At 40.7% G+C, this 14489-nt stretch overlaps 1 protein-coding gene across 2 annotated transcripts in view; it reads right to left on the bottom strand.

The window, feature by feature from the left end:
• Positions 1-9038: 9038 nt before the first annotated feature.
• The window catches only part of SLC25A43 (solute carrier family 25 member 43), a 37594-nt gene continuing 32143 nt past the window's right edge, over positions 9039-14489 (bottom strand). The window contains exons 4-5 of one of the 2 annotated variants that reach the window (XM_012739357.2): positions 11843-11977; positions 9040-11138 (exon numbers count right to left, since the gene is read on the bottom strand). In XM_012739357.2, coding sequence (XP_012594811.1) covers positions 10938-11138; positions 11843-11977 — 336 coding nt within the window. In that variant the 3' untranslated portion in view covers positions 9040-10937. Of the gene's footprint in view, positions 11139-11842; positions 11978-14489 lie in introns of both variants that reach the window. The other variant, XM_075999147.1, reaches the window with a different exon arrangement.

Genomic DNA, 14489 nt, shown 5'->3' with positions numbered 1-14489 from the left:
AGCAGTGTTTACAAAAATAAAGATAACTGTTGAAATCTGCAACTGCAGCTGAACCTTAGGTTCCCAGACTTCAGAATTCCCAAAAGGGAAATGTCCACACCTGTCTTTTGTACGCTGAAGGCATAGTGGACATTATCCCTCACTTTCCTTGTCTGCCCTCATCCCACCTTCTCTAGATCTGCCTGGTAAAGGACCCAATTCTAGGGTTCTTCTAGGATTATTAGGCCCTTTCTCTACAAATACGCATTGCAATTTTTTTGTCTTCCCAAGAACCCCAGCAATCCAAAGTGATGCACCCAAACTGTAGGTGTTCCAAGGAGACGTTTTGAATCTGGCTTTGTTGATCCTGGGGGAAATCTCTGACCTGTGCTAGTCTGATTATAACAGTGAGGCAGCTAGATACAGAAATGACCTTGCTGCACAGTTTCAGAGAATGGTAGAGTACATACTCTGAAGGTAATAGTCACTTATCTACTTCTGGTGAGTAGAAACAACAGCTAAAACAATATTCGACAGAGGGTTTTATTTGTAGGAAGGTGGTTTTTATAATGCATTTCAAATTAAAACTCTTTTTTTTCTAGTTTAAACTCCTGACATTCTGATTAAGGTATTTCTTTTTTTTTTTTTTTTTTTTTGAGACAGAGTCTTGCTTTGTTGCCCAGGCTAGAGTGAGTGCCATGGCGTCAGCCTAGCTCACAGCAACCTCAAACTCCTGGGCTCAAGCGATCCTCCTGCCTCAGCCTCCCGAGTAGCTGGGACTACAGGCACGTGCCATCATGCCCAGCTGATTTTTTGTATATATATTTTTAGTTTGCCAATTAATTTCTTTCTATTTTTAATAGAGACGGGGTCTCGCTCAGGCTGGTTTCGAACTCCTGACCTGGAGCAATCCACCCGCCTCGGCCTCCCAGAGTGCTAGGATTACAGGAGTGAGCCACCATGCACGACTGATTAATGCATTTCTATTCAAATGTTAATCACTCCTCATTACACCTCCCTGTCTCACTCATGTACCCCTTTTCTACATGTGACCTTTCCCTGGCCATATCTGCTACTTCACGTGAGCATGATGCCCCTACTGTATTCTATTCCAGAGTTCTTTTACCGTTTCAAGCACTTCCACATTTATTGTGTTGTCAGATTTTTTTCTTGCCACAAAAAAAAGATGATCAAATAATTACATAGAATTTGTCCCTTCTCAGTCTCTGGGTGACCAAGTGTACGTTTATTGAAGATGAATTACAAGGTGAGTCATTTAAAAGCAACTTCACGCCACCACTTGGTATTTTGTTGAATCCACTGTGGGCTGGAGCTCCCCTAGTTGCCTGTTACTATGTGTACTTCAAGGAGTCAGATGTTCTCAAAAGTGTCAAGGTAATGAAAGACAAAGAAAGACTGAGAAACTGTCATAGATTAAAGGAGACTAAAGAGACATGACAACTTAAAGCAATGTGTGATCCTCAGTTGGATCCTGGACCAGAAAAAGGACATTGGTGACAACTATTGGTGAAATTCAAATGTCCATAGATTAGTTAATAGTATGTACCAATACTCTTCTTGGTTATGGTGCTTATGTAAGATGTTACCATTTCGAGAAGCTGAGTAGAGAGGATATACGGAAATTCTTTGTATCATTTTTGCAATATTTTAAAAAGTCTCAAAGTTCAAAAAATGTTAGAAGAAAAAGGAAGAAGGAAAAAAAAAGAATCTAGGAGCAAGAGCACAGGAACATAGAGGATAACATTAATAATGAGATGATGTTGACAATGATATGTGGCTGGTCAATTCATCACATAGAGCTGCGTTAGTAATTACTGCATTTCTGGAGCTATGTAGAATACAAGTCTAATAAAGAAAAAGGAACTAACGCTAAGGCTGTGCCTAGTAATTCTCAAGAAAAAAACAAGGAAGAGGGTCAGAAATGATACGTAAGTACTCAAATATCTTTGTACCAACACCCAGAATATGGGTAATAAAGTGAATGTAAAATTTTAATACAAGGAGGAACATGCAATTTTATAGGTTCAGACTTGGTAGGATGGGACTTCTAGCTGGTGTCTGGAAAAGCAAAGGTAAACTTGGTTCCGAGACGTACCATATAGGAGGAGAGAGGAGCAGTAATATATCAAGAAGATATAACCCGTAGTACATTGACTAGAGGGTGAAAAGCATTAAGTGAGAATGAAAGAAAAAAATTAAAGTGATTGTAGTTGTGGAAGTATACGAGAGACTGCTCAGATAGATAAAAGATATGAATAGTACTTCATAAAACTGTCACATAGATGATAAAGGGTGATCAGAGACATAGACCATCTGACTACCTGCTGGAAATTTCATTATTCTGATAGCAGCACATCTGACAAGTTCTCAACTCTCATACTGATACGGTGTAATTACAGTTCTCACAAGAATGAAGAAGCAATGAAGTAAATTGCTAAACTGGGTTTAATCCTGACAATAAATAAGGAAGATCTGGTTAGCAAAATGAAAGTGACATGAATCTTGGGGAAAGTCACCATCTGGACCATCCATTAAGCTAAAAAAAAAAAAAAAGCTGGGCATGGTTGTGTGTGCACACACACGTGTGAGTGTGTATGTGTGTGTGTGTGTGTGTGTGGTCAGAACTGTACAATTTGGAAAAGTTCCAATGAGAAATTAAAAAGGGAGAGATAGCTAACAAATTCATGTCCTTTCTTTTTGAGACAGAATCTCACTCTGTTGCCCTGGCTAGAGTGCGGTGGAGTCAGTGTAGCTCACAGCAACCTCAAACTCCTGGGCTCAAGCAATCCTTCTGGCTCAGTCTCCCGAGTAGCTGGGACTACAGGTATGTACCACCATGCCTGGCTAATTTTTCTATATATTTTTTTAATTGGCCAATTAATTTATTTCTATTATGGTAGAGACGGGGTCTCACTCTTGCTCAGGCTGGTTTCAAACTCCTGACCTTGAGCGATCCTCCCGCCTTGGCCTCCTAGAGTGCTAGGATTACAGGTATGGGCCACTGTGCCGGGCCTTGGCCTTGTGTTCTTATAGATTATTCTTTAATGAGCTCAGATTTTAAAAAGTACACATATAGATGACGGAAGGCTAATTGTTGAATCCACTGTGGGCTGGAGCTCCCCTAGTTGCCTGTTACTATGTGTACTTCAAGGAGTCAGATGTTCTCAAAAGTGTGAGGACAAAGACTAGAGGAAGGACAAATACTGGAGTATCACAAACCACTAGGGACTGAATCATAAAGGCTAAAGTCCAGAATAAACTCAGGCTTATAAAATGGGAAGTACCCCAATAAAGGGTTCTAATGCTGTATTTAGTGCAAGGCATTTAAGGATGAGGACATACAGCTTAATGGCAGCACGTGTGAAAAAAGAGAACCAGGGGTCTTAGTTGACTGTGAGTTGACTATGCCAAAAAATACCAATGAGTCTTGAGTTGGACCAAGAGAATAGTAGTGAACAGATCAGAGGGACTTCCACTTCCACTTGGGTCTCTGCTGGCTGGCCTGTAGAGTTGTATGTTCAATTCTGGATACCACATTTAAGAGGACATTAACAAACTGGAACATATTCAAACAAGGGAATCGGGAAAGTGAAGTGTCTATAAATCATGTCCTATAGGAAATGGCTGAGTGAATGAGAGACATTTAACTGGGAAAGAGGTTTGGGTAAGGGTGGCTGTCTTCATAATTGAAGGACTGTCTGGTAGAAGAGAAATAGACATTCTATATGGAATTAACACCAGCTTGTAGAAGTTTCATGAAGATAGAATTCAGCTCAACAAGAAATTACTTTCTAAGAATGATCTACTTAAAGGTGGAATGGGTTCCTGTATGATGTGGTGAACTTATTGTTCCTGGAAATGCTAAAAGTTGAGGCCGAATAGCCACTTGCTAGGGATGCTGTAGAGGAGATTGCTGTGTTGGTTGGGAAGAGAGTTCCACACCTTTTCCGTTTCTAAGATTGTATGGCTCTACACTTTTGTAACCATAAGATTGAATGGAGTTGAGCATCTAGGTTTGGGAATCTGGGGCAAAATAGGAAGAGAGAGGTAATTTAGCCTAGTGGTTAAGAGGGTGGGCTCTGGAGTCAGACTGCTTGAGTTCAAATACTGGCTCTGTCACTTTCTAGCTGCCAGGTCTTGGGTAAGTTGCTTAACCTCTCCAAACTTCGATTTCTTCAGGTGTAAAATGGGAATGATAGTTGTACCCATACCCCAAAGGACTTTAGGGACAAGTAAATGAGATGATGTATGCATAGAACAGCATTTGATACATTTGATTTTATTTATATTGAGAAAAATACTAACATAGGTTGATCAACTCTGAATTTAGTGAACAGTTAGTTCACTCCAACCCTGCTTAAGTATGGTGGTAAGCCAGTTCTCTGTTCCACAAGGGCCCTATCTGTAATTTGGTGACCACGTCAGAGAGTATTTGAGCAGAATTTGTTTCCCTAAGAGGCACCCAGAAAAAGCACTCTCGGTTTTCAGACCTGGCTTACATTTCCAATATGGAAGATATAACATCACAGTTGTGTTTGTAGTATAATTACTGAGGAGAAAACAATGCTCCTCATTTGTGGGCCAATCTTCCTGTGTCTAGTCTCTCACTGCTCCAGCTCCTGGAACAGTGTTGTTCGTGTTCAGTTTTCATCACATCCTCTAGGTTGCACAAGAAACTTTGCTTATTGGATCAAACCTGAACTCCTCAGCTTAGCATTTGAAGCCCCCTTTTCTTCCCCTCCCCTCAATACTTGGAAGGATTTTGTTAATATTTCTGGCAGGCTTAGAATGCAGTTGATGGATTCCAGCCCTGGGGTAACTGCTTCAAATGAAACAGTCTTATTGAGGTATAATTATCATACAATAAAACTGTATATAGAGTATATAGTTTGATATGCTTTTTTCATGTGTATACACCTGTGAAACCATCATCGCAATTAAGATAATGAATGTATCCATCATCATCCTAGATTTTCTTATGTCCCTTTTTTGTCATCTCTCCATCCCCAAGCAACCTTTGATCTACTTTCTGTCACTATAGATTAGTTTGCATTTCCTAGAATTTTCTACAAATGGAATCGTACAGTATGCACCCCCCCTCCCTTTTTTTGGTCGGTTTCTGTCACTTGGCATATTATTTTTTTGAGATTCATACATGTTGCTGTATATATCAATAGTTAATTCCTTTATATTGCTAAGTAGTATTTCATTGTATAGATATGCCACATTTCATTTATCTACTCATCAGTGGGTGGACATTTGGATCATTTCCACTCTTTGCCTATTATGAACGATAGTATACAAGTTTTTGTGTGGACATATGTTTTCATTTCTGGGGTATATACTTAGGAGTGGAATTGTTGGGGCAGATGGTAACTCTATGTTGAACCATTTGAAGAAGTGCCAACGTTTTTTCCAGAGTGATTGCACCATTTTATGTTCCCGACAGCAGGCTATGAGAGTTCTAGTTCATCCACATCTTGAGACTTTGCTTTTTTTTTTTTTTTTTAGATCTAATGTTTTTATTTTTATATACACATGTAGGAGGGAAAATGGAAGTGGTTTCTTACCATTTCATTGCAATTATACATATATAAATTTAACTCCATTTTAAAAAGCCATATTAGAAATATTTGATATACTTTAATAAATTTTCCAAGCTATGACTATCTTCAAAACCTGTACATATATATTTTGCTCTGTTGATCTCGAACTTTAATCCATATAAGACTAAATCACTTTATGGGAAAAAATTTATATATATGTGTGTGTATACATATATTTTTTTCAGGAAGTGTGGCATAACACCCAGGATCCCAAGGTGAGTCTATGAAGATGGATCAGAGATTCATATTTGATAAAGATATATAACAACTTCTGATTTCAAAGGAAACATAACATATACCTGAAATTTTATTTCAGGGTTCCTTTTAGAAATGTGAGCAAAAAATATTTATTTCAGAACCTAATGTCATATTCTTTATCTGATGACTACTCCAGCTGTATGTACTTTCCTTTTTGTCAAACACACACCCCTGTGTTTCTGTCATCCGATTGCAATATTTTAGTGCATAAGTAACAGCTGTCAAATGCACCTATTATATCAACTAGTTTTTTTTTTTTTTTTCTTCTGTTAACCAGAACATGTGGATATCAACTAGTTTTGGATGTTATTTTTATTTTCAGCTAGCAACAACAAAAGGGAGAGGTGCAAATTACTAAAGAATGTATTTTTGGTTTCTACTACTAGACTACTTTCCTATTTCTAGCCCTTCTTTCTCCAATCTTATATTGTTGTTACACTTGTTTTTTCCCTCCTTAGTGTGTTTGTGATTAGATTAGAGGCACCCGTATTATAGTGGCTTGTACCAGGGCTTCAAGTCAGCATGCCTGGGTTCAAGTCCCATCTTGAGGCCTTTCTTTTTTTTTTTTTTTTTTTTTTTTTTTTGAGACAGAGTCTCGCTTTGTTGCCCAGGCTAGAGTGAGTGCCATGGCGTCAGCCTAGCTCACAGCAACCTCAATCTCCTGGGCTCAAGTGATCCTTCTGCCTCAGCCTCCCGGGTAGCTGGGACTACAGGCATGCGCCACCATGCCCGGCTAATTTTTTCTATATATATCAGTTGACCAATTAATTTCTTTCTATTTATAGTAGAGACGGGGTCTCACTCTTGCTCAGGCTGGTTTTGAACTCCTGACCTTGAGCAATCCGCCCGCCTCGGCCTCCCAAGAGCTAGGATTACAGGCGTGAGCCACAGCGCCCGGCCTTGAGGCCTTTCTTTAGCCACCATCTCCTCAATGTTATTTTTGTTGCTTCCCCCACCCCCCAAGAAGTTTCTTGCCATCCATTCCTTTGGTGGTCTTATTCAGTCCCTTGGCTTTAAATGCCATCTCTCTGCTGATGACACCCAAATTTCTATCTCTAGTCATCACTCTTCCCTGAACTCCAGACTTGTCCCTATTATCCAGAAATAATTATCAATGGTGTTCTGGTATATTAATGTCCCATTGCTGCTATAACAAATTACCACAAACTCAGTGGCTTAAATAATAATGAAAATTTATCATCTTATAGTTCTGTAGGTCACATGTTGCATGTGGGGCTCACTGGGCCAAAATCAAGGTGTTGGCAGGGCCACGTTCCTTCCTGGAGGCTCTAGGGGAGACTCGGTTTCCTTGCTCATTCAGGTTGTTGGCTAAATCCAGTTCCTTGTAGTATAAGACTGAGGCCCCCTTTCCTTGCTGGCTGTCAGCTGAGGCTCATTCTCAGCTTCTAGAGGCCATCCCCATTCTTTGGCCCCTGGGCACCTTTGACTTCAGAGCCAGCAATGGCAAATCAGGTCCTTCTCAGGCCTCATTTCTCCTGCCCCTTCTTCCACCCTTGCATCTCTCTGACCTACTCTTCTGCCTTCCTTTTCCACTTTTAATGACTCCTGTGATTAGAATGGGCCTACCTGGATAATCCAGGATAATCTCTCCATCTCAACGTCTGTAACAGTAATCACATCTGCAAAGTCTCTTTTGTCATGTAAGGCAATGTATTCACAGGTTCTGGGGACTAGTGTGTGGACACCTTTGAGGTGCCATTATTCTGCCTTCCACGACTGGTTTGGACAATCACAGGGACAGCCTGTGCTCCAGCCAACTGTCTACTTGACTTCTTTACTTGGATGTCTCATGAGTGGTTGGAATTGAACATGTCCAAATCAGAATCTTAATTCCTTCCCCCACAACACCCTGGCCCTCTCCAGTCTACCCCACATCAGCAACATCACCTACCTTATTACTCAAGTCAAAAGCCAAAAACTTAGATGCCATCCTTGGTTTCTTCCTTTTACTCCCTACATTCAATTGGTCAGCAAATCCTGAATCTACCTCCAAAATGTCTTGATGTCCTCTCCATCTTTATTGCCACCATTCTAGTCAATGCCATCCTTTCTTGCTTAGATTTCTGGCATTCCTCTTAACTGGTTTTCCCACTCACAGTCTTACTTCCCTCCAATCCATTCTCCACACAGCAACCACAGTAATCTTTTAAAAATGAAAAGTCAGAGTTCATCATCTTTTTTGCTTCAAAACTTTCAATACCTTCCCATTGCATTTAGAATAAAATCTAACTTCTTGTTCTGGCCCACAAGGCCACGTAAGATCTGGCTCTCTCCAACCTCATCTCATCCCACTTGCTCACTCGCTACCAGACTTCTGCACTTGTTCTTCCCCCTAGCTCTTTGCATGGCTTGGCTCATTATGTTCTTCCTTCAGGTTTCATCTCAAGTGTCACCTCTCAGAGTGGCCTTCCCTGGCTCCCTGATCTAAAATATTCCTCTCACCCCCACGTAATTCTCTAATGAAGCACACTGTTTATAAGCACCCTTACAACATTACAGTGTATACTTACCTAACTTATTGATTAGTTTGTTTGTTGACTGCCACCCTCACTAGATCATAAACTCCATGAGGGTTAGGATCTTATCTGTCCTTTGTGCCACTGTGTCTGTAGCACCTAGCAGCTGTTGAATAAACACACAAAGCCCATCTCACACTATCCCAAACATCTTTTGCTTCCATCTGTGACGCTGCATATGCCCTGTCTTCAACCTGCAATGTCTTCCAACCTGTTCTTGACCAATTAGTATCCCCTCACTTCCTTCAAAACTTAGTTCAAGACTCACTACTTCCCCAAACCCCTGCTTGTACTAATCCCTCTCTCCTATGATGATCCCTTTAATCCTTTATTCAGTAAGTATACATTGAACTCCTTGGCAATCTTGGAAACAGTTGATACTACATTATCATGCTTTTGCTTGTATTTACTTTATAATCATAGCCATTTCATGTATGTAGGTATGTTTTATTCCTTAAAACAATAAGTTACTCCTAGGTCAATATTGCATGACACTTCTTTATAATCTTCCTAAGGTATTTAGTTCAGTGTGGTGCTCACTGCCAGCCATAAAGCAGGAAGGCCTTTATACCTCTAAGAAAATGAAAATAACTATAAGTTTATTTTAGAAACAGAACTAGAGTTTTAGAGTTGTTCTGAAATTAGAAAAATGAAGCATATTCTTTTGCCAACTTAATTTATTAGAAAAAAATCAAAACCGCAGCTCAGAAAACATGCCTGTGTGTGACAGTAGCAAGAGCTTAGCTATCTCTTTCAAAATATTTGTATAATACACAGAAGATATTACTATGATGTAAATAACCTAAGGTCAGGATTTTAGATTTAGTAAAAAATAAAGTAAAAACTGTTTTGCAGCTTTCCGAACTTTTTGAAAAGTTCTTTGTTTCAAGGAAAATAAAGAGTAATAAACATGAACTATTCACGCTGGGTAAAGAATTCGCCACCTCCACACTCTAACAGATTGGGCTACAGATGAGATTTTCATGTGTGCATTAATTGCCATTTCCCATAAAACAGTCTGCCATAGGAGTTGGAAAAATGAGTTATTCTGGTATTTTTAAATAAGACAAGATTCTGAGAGTTTAAAGATTTGGCCAGTATGTATTTAACCACAGTTTTATAACTCAGATTAGTGATAAATGAGCAATATATCATTTTTCTTTTCTTTCTTTTTTTTTTGAGGCAGAGTCTCTCTCTGCTGCCCAGGATAGAGTGTTGTGGCATCAACCTAGCTCACAGCAACCTCAAACTCTTGGGCTCAAGCAATCCTCCTGCCTCAGCTTCCTGAGTTGCTGGGAATACAGGCACTCACCACAATACCTGGCTAATTTTTCTATTTTTAGTAGAGACAGGGTCTGGCTCTTGCTCAGGCTGGTCTTGAACTCCTCAGCTCAAGCGATCCTCCCGCTTTGGCCTCCCAGAGTGCTAGGATTGTAGGCGTGAGCCACCATGCCTGGCCAATACATCATTTTTCTTTGGAAAATAAAATAGGAAAAAAATACTTGCAACATATTGAAAACTTTAACTTAATGTTAGATATTAATACATTTTTAAATGCACAGATAGTCACTATTAAAAAGGTACAGTTATATAAACTTTACATAGAATTCTCAATGTAGAACAATCCTAAATGTGATTTTTTAAAAATTTAGTACACATGATTAGCCTAGAGTGTTTTTATTCAGTTACATTTTTTTGGGTGCATGTGTCAAATGTTTCATTTGGTCCTTTCTAGGCAACTGGGACATCTTGTGAGAATAATTTAAGTTGAGTAAATAATTTATTTTCAAGGTAGGCTTGCAAAGCAAGTTAAAAAGGCAGAGAATTCAGGCCATTTGAACTATATATGGGTACAATCCAAAGAACGCCTCTGGGGACATAATTAAGCAGTCATGGTAAAACTGAAACAGACGTTTCTAAGCTTGGGATGCTTCAAATTTCAGTAAAAAAGGATGGTGTACTACTATAATGATAACTTTTAAATGTTAAACATGTTCACTTAGTTTCTGATAAGACATAATTTACACTGTGGTGCATGTGCTCAGAAGTCAGCAAAGGTTATGAGTTAAGAACAGGGGTATTGGGAAGCTTCAGGTCAAACTGAGTGAAACTAGGCTGACGTTGGTCCGTGTGACCTTCGCGGTAACTACGAGTGACCCTGTGATTGAACTCATGATGTGGTGTCTGCTCAGCCACTTCAACTACGTGTTGCTTTGAGATGTCATGGCCATGCCCTTTCTTTGGTGTCGTGTTTCTATTCAGAGTGTAAACCGTGCATTTTATCACTACTAGGTTTTGATTATAAAATCTGGTGGAATGCTGTCATGACACAGTGTTGGGAAACCTCCTCATGGTGCAGGTGTTCACAGAGACATCAGTTTGGAGCTTTCAGGGGCTGAATGGTCAAACTGCGTCATTTCCAAGAGCAGCAGATAGGAGTAGCCTCTCATCACTCCTCATGCGCACAATGAAGAGACTACTTTCATCTGTGATTGCAACACGCCTTCAGTCAGTGCACTTCCAGTTTCATGCAGTCTCACAGACTTGGTTTTTTAGACTTCAGTTTTCCAGTTTTGAAGAACTTCTTTAATTCCCGCAATTCCTGGGGCTGCAAACTCTGATCCACCCCTGGCGTCAATTTATAGCTCAGAGGAGACACAATGTAACCATTTTGGTAAAGACAGATTCTCTTGCAGAATTCAAAGGTGCTAAACATAACTCCAAAATATGGAACTATCTGTTAAAACATAAAAGGAAAATTATGTTAAACTCTTAAAAAGAAAACGTCAATGTGTCTGCAATCAACTTGGATCAGGGTAAACTGAGACAATGGCTGTGCAAAAATACAACATCTTCTCTGATTCTTTGGAATCAGAGAAGATAACAAAAGGAAAGCGGGGCATGGTGTGGGTGGGTGGGGGTGCGGGTAGGAATGACAGGGTGACAGAAGAACATGCCCTGGAGAAGTGCTGGGTCTGGATTCACATGAATGTAGACAATTAGACACTGCTTGTCAATACATGCTGGCCCTGACTGAAATCATTTACATGCCAGCTAGTACAAGGTTAGTCCAGAGTTCTTAACCCTTTTTTTGGTCTTGGAGTTCTTTGGGAATATGGCGCATGCATGCACACACACACACACATTTTTGCATATAATTTTAAGTGGGGGTTAGGTTCCCCTTAGGGGTCCATGAACCCCCACATTAGGAATCTCTACACTAAATGCTCAGCTCTTCTGGGATGGAGTATAAGATACCCCACCACTGCACAGGGTTCCCTCTCTTCAGGGCTGACAGCCAGCCTGCATTCCCAGGCTTTGTGCTACCATCAGTGCAAAAGGAGGTTTTTCATGCAAACTGTGGCAGGGTTGGGGGGGACAAAGGAAGAGGGTAGAATTAAGAGAGGCAGAGAAGAAGTAGAGACTGGCCACTGCTCTCACCTTCAGTAAGTTGGCTGTCAATCCATTCCAGAGCCCCAGCACTCCTTGGGTCTTCACTATCTGCCGGAAGCAGTCTGTGGCTCCCGAGAAATGGACATCTACTCCTCCATGGTGGGGAAGGACAGGGCTCTGAGCCTGGCAGGAAATAGAAGGTGGGATGGGGTGATTTAAGCACCAGGAAATAAATGTTCCAGTCAAAGTAACCAGTGTCTCAAGTGTAAACTGTGTGTTTTATGTTCCTGGCCAAGATGATGCCAAAGAATGGCTGCTATAGGGTTCTTCTTGTTCCATGGTCTTAGAATGGATGTTAACATGCCATAGAACCATGATACCCTGTTCACATTTTTTGTGGTTTATTTTGCTTGGAAGGAAGCAGGCATTTGGGACAGACTCAATTTCATATTTACGTTCCCTCCCAACCTATGCCCTCCAGACATGATAAACATGGTAAACTTGCACTCTGATGGGGACATCCCGTCAGAGCTGGCTTTCAGAAATAGTGTTGAATTTAGATTAAGCTATGCACATGCTTCGATTTGTTACTAGAAGTATCTAGCTGGGGCTATATGTTATTCTGTTGCAATGGAACCAAGATTTCCCATGTGAGGGAGCCAGTATAGGGCAACATTGAGAAGCACATAATTTTGGAGTTGAACAGGTTGGGTTCCAGTCTTGGCTTTATCACTTATTGGCCATGTGACCCTAGGCAACCTATGGATTGACAGCCAACTTACTGAAGGTGAGAGGAGTGGCCAGTCTCTACTTCTTCTCTGCCTCTCTTAATTCTACCCTCTTCCTTTGTCCCCAAGGACATGTGACCCTTACCCAACCTTCTTGAGCCACAGTTTCCTTATTTAGAAAACAATAATAGTCCCTGCTTCATGGGCCTGTTGTGAGAATGAAATGAGAAGATGCACATAAAGCACTTAGCAGTGCCAGGCGCACAGTAAGCACCAATGAATAGCTGGCATTGCTATTACCAGACCCCTCAATGCCCCTACCCTGTGCCTATTTCCCCCACTATAGCCAGGTGACCTGGCCTGCTAGTTCCTGGGGTAAACAGATTTTATTTAGGGCCTCAGCTTTTATTTCTTTGCACATTTGTCCTTTTTTCCCAGCCATGCCCTGCATCTTACACCTTTGAACTCCTCTTGGGCACCTTTCCCAGGAGATCTGCCTTTCCCCCTTAGCAAACCAATAAGCTCAACTCCCTCTCATCTCAAAGCAACTCCTTCTTCCCAGCCTAACTTTGCCCTTCAGATACTGCTCAATCTCTCATTCTCAAATTAACATAAGGTACAGTTATCTTGTTTTGGTGTAAAGTTCTAGGAGTTTGGACACATGTATGGGTTTGTGTGACTACAACCACAGTCAGGATCTGGAACTGTTCCATCCCCATCCCCCACAAATTCTCATGGGCTGCCCCCTTATAGTCAAGGCCTGCCCCACCTATACCCTAGGCACCCCCTCATCTGTTCTCCACCCCTGTATCTTTGGAGGATGTCATATAAATGGATGAAGGACCTTTCGAGACTGGCTGCTTTCACTCAGTGTAACGCCTCTGAGGTTCATCCATGTTGTAGTGTTCAGCAACAGTTTGTTGCTTTTTATTGCTGAGGAGTATTCCATTTTGTGGATCTACCAGTTTGTTTATCCATTTCCCTACCGAATGGCATCTTATTCCCTTTTCATTTGTGTTTCCTGAAACGGTTGTCTATTCTGGCTGACTCCACTTCCTAACCCCCGACTCAGGTCTCTGCACATTCACTGCAATCTGGCATCTGTCACCGTTTCTCCACTTAACTGATTCTGGCCAGGCCTCTGTCTTTTCCCTGCTTTCCTTTTCTCCAGAGCACGCAATTGCCTTTTAATATTTGGTATAATTTACTTATCTATTTTCTTTATTTGTTTACTCCTCCCTTACAACTAGAATTTCAGCTCCATAGAAAGAGGGATTTATTTTTTTGTCTGTTTAGTTCATTGCTGTATCCTCAGTAACCTTAGCACACAGTAGATATTCAATAAAAACCTGAATAAATGAAACATGTTCAATTACTGACCTCCTAATCACCAAATACAATGGATACTTTTGGGCTATTTTCTTATTAGATTTTGGGGGCAATATTTGGCACTGATAACTGGCAACTCTTTTTTCTTCTCAATTTATATACCTTTTCTAGGAAATTCTACCATAGCTATGGTTTTAAATACCCAAATCTTTACCTTCAGCCCTGACCTTCCTTTGACCTCCAAAATCATACGCTCAACTGCCTACTGGAAATTTCCTATAGGTACCCAAAACTTGACACATCTAGAACCCATTGTTGCCTTTCTCTTTGACCCTGTCAAATTTTTTCTTTCCTCTGTATTTCTTATCTTAGTAAAATAGTTCCATTGTTCAACCAGCTGCCCCAAGCCAGAAACCTGAGATTCCTTTATTTTGCTCACCCCTATGGCCCAGTCCAAGCAATCATCAAATCTTATCAATTGTATCTTCTAAATAGAGTATTTCTCTGATTCAGCCCCCTCCTCCCCATCCCCACAGCCACTCCCTCAGTTCAGGGTATCATCATCTCATGTATGTGTTACTGCAACAGTCTCTTACTGGCCTTCTGCATCCACTCTTTTCCTTTCCAATTCATCCTTC

This window comes from Microcebus murinus, chromosome X, assembly GCF_040939455.1.
Source record: "Microcebus murinus isolate Inina chromosome X, M.murinus_Inina_mat1.0, whole genome shotgun sequence".
Classification (NCBI taxonomy): domain Eukaryota; kingdom Metazoa; phylum Chordata; class Mammalia; order Primates; family Cheirogaleidae; genus Microcebus; species Microcebus murinus.
This window is presented reverse-complemented; position numbering and strand designations above follow the sequence as displayed.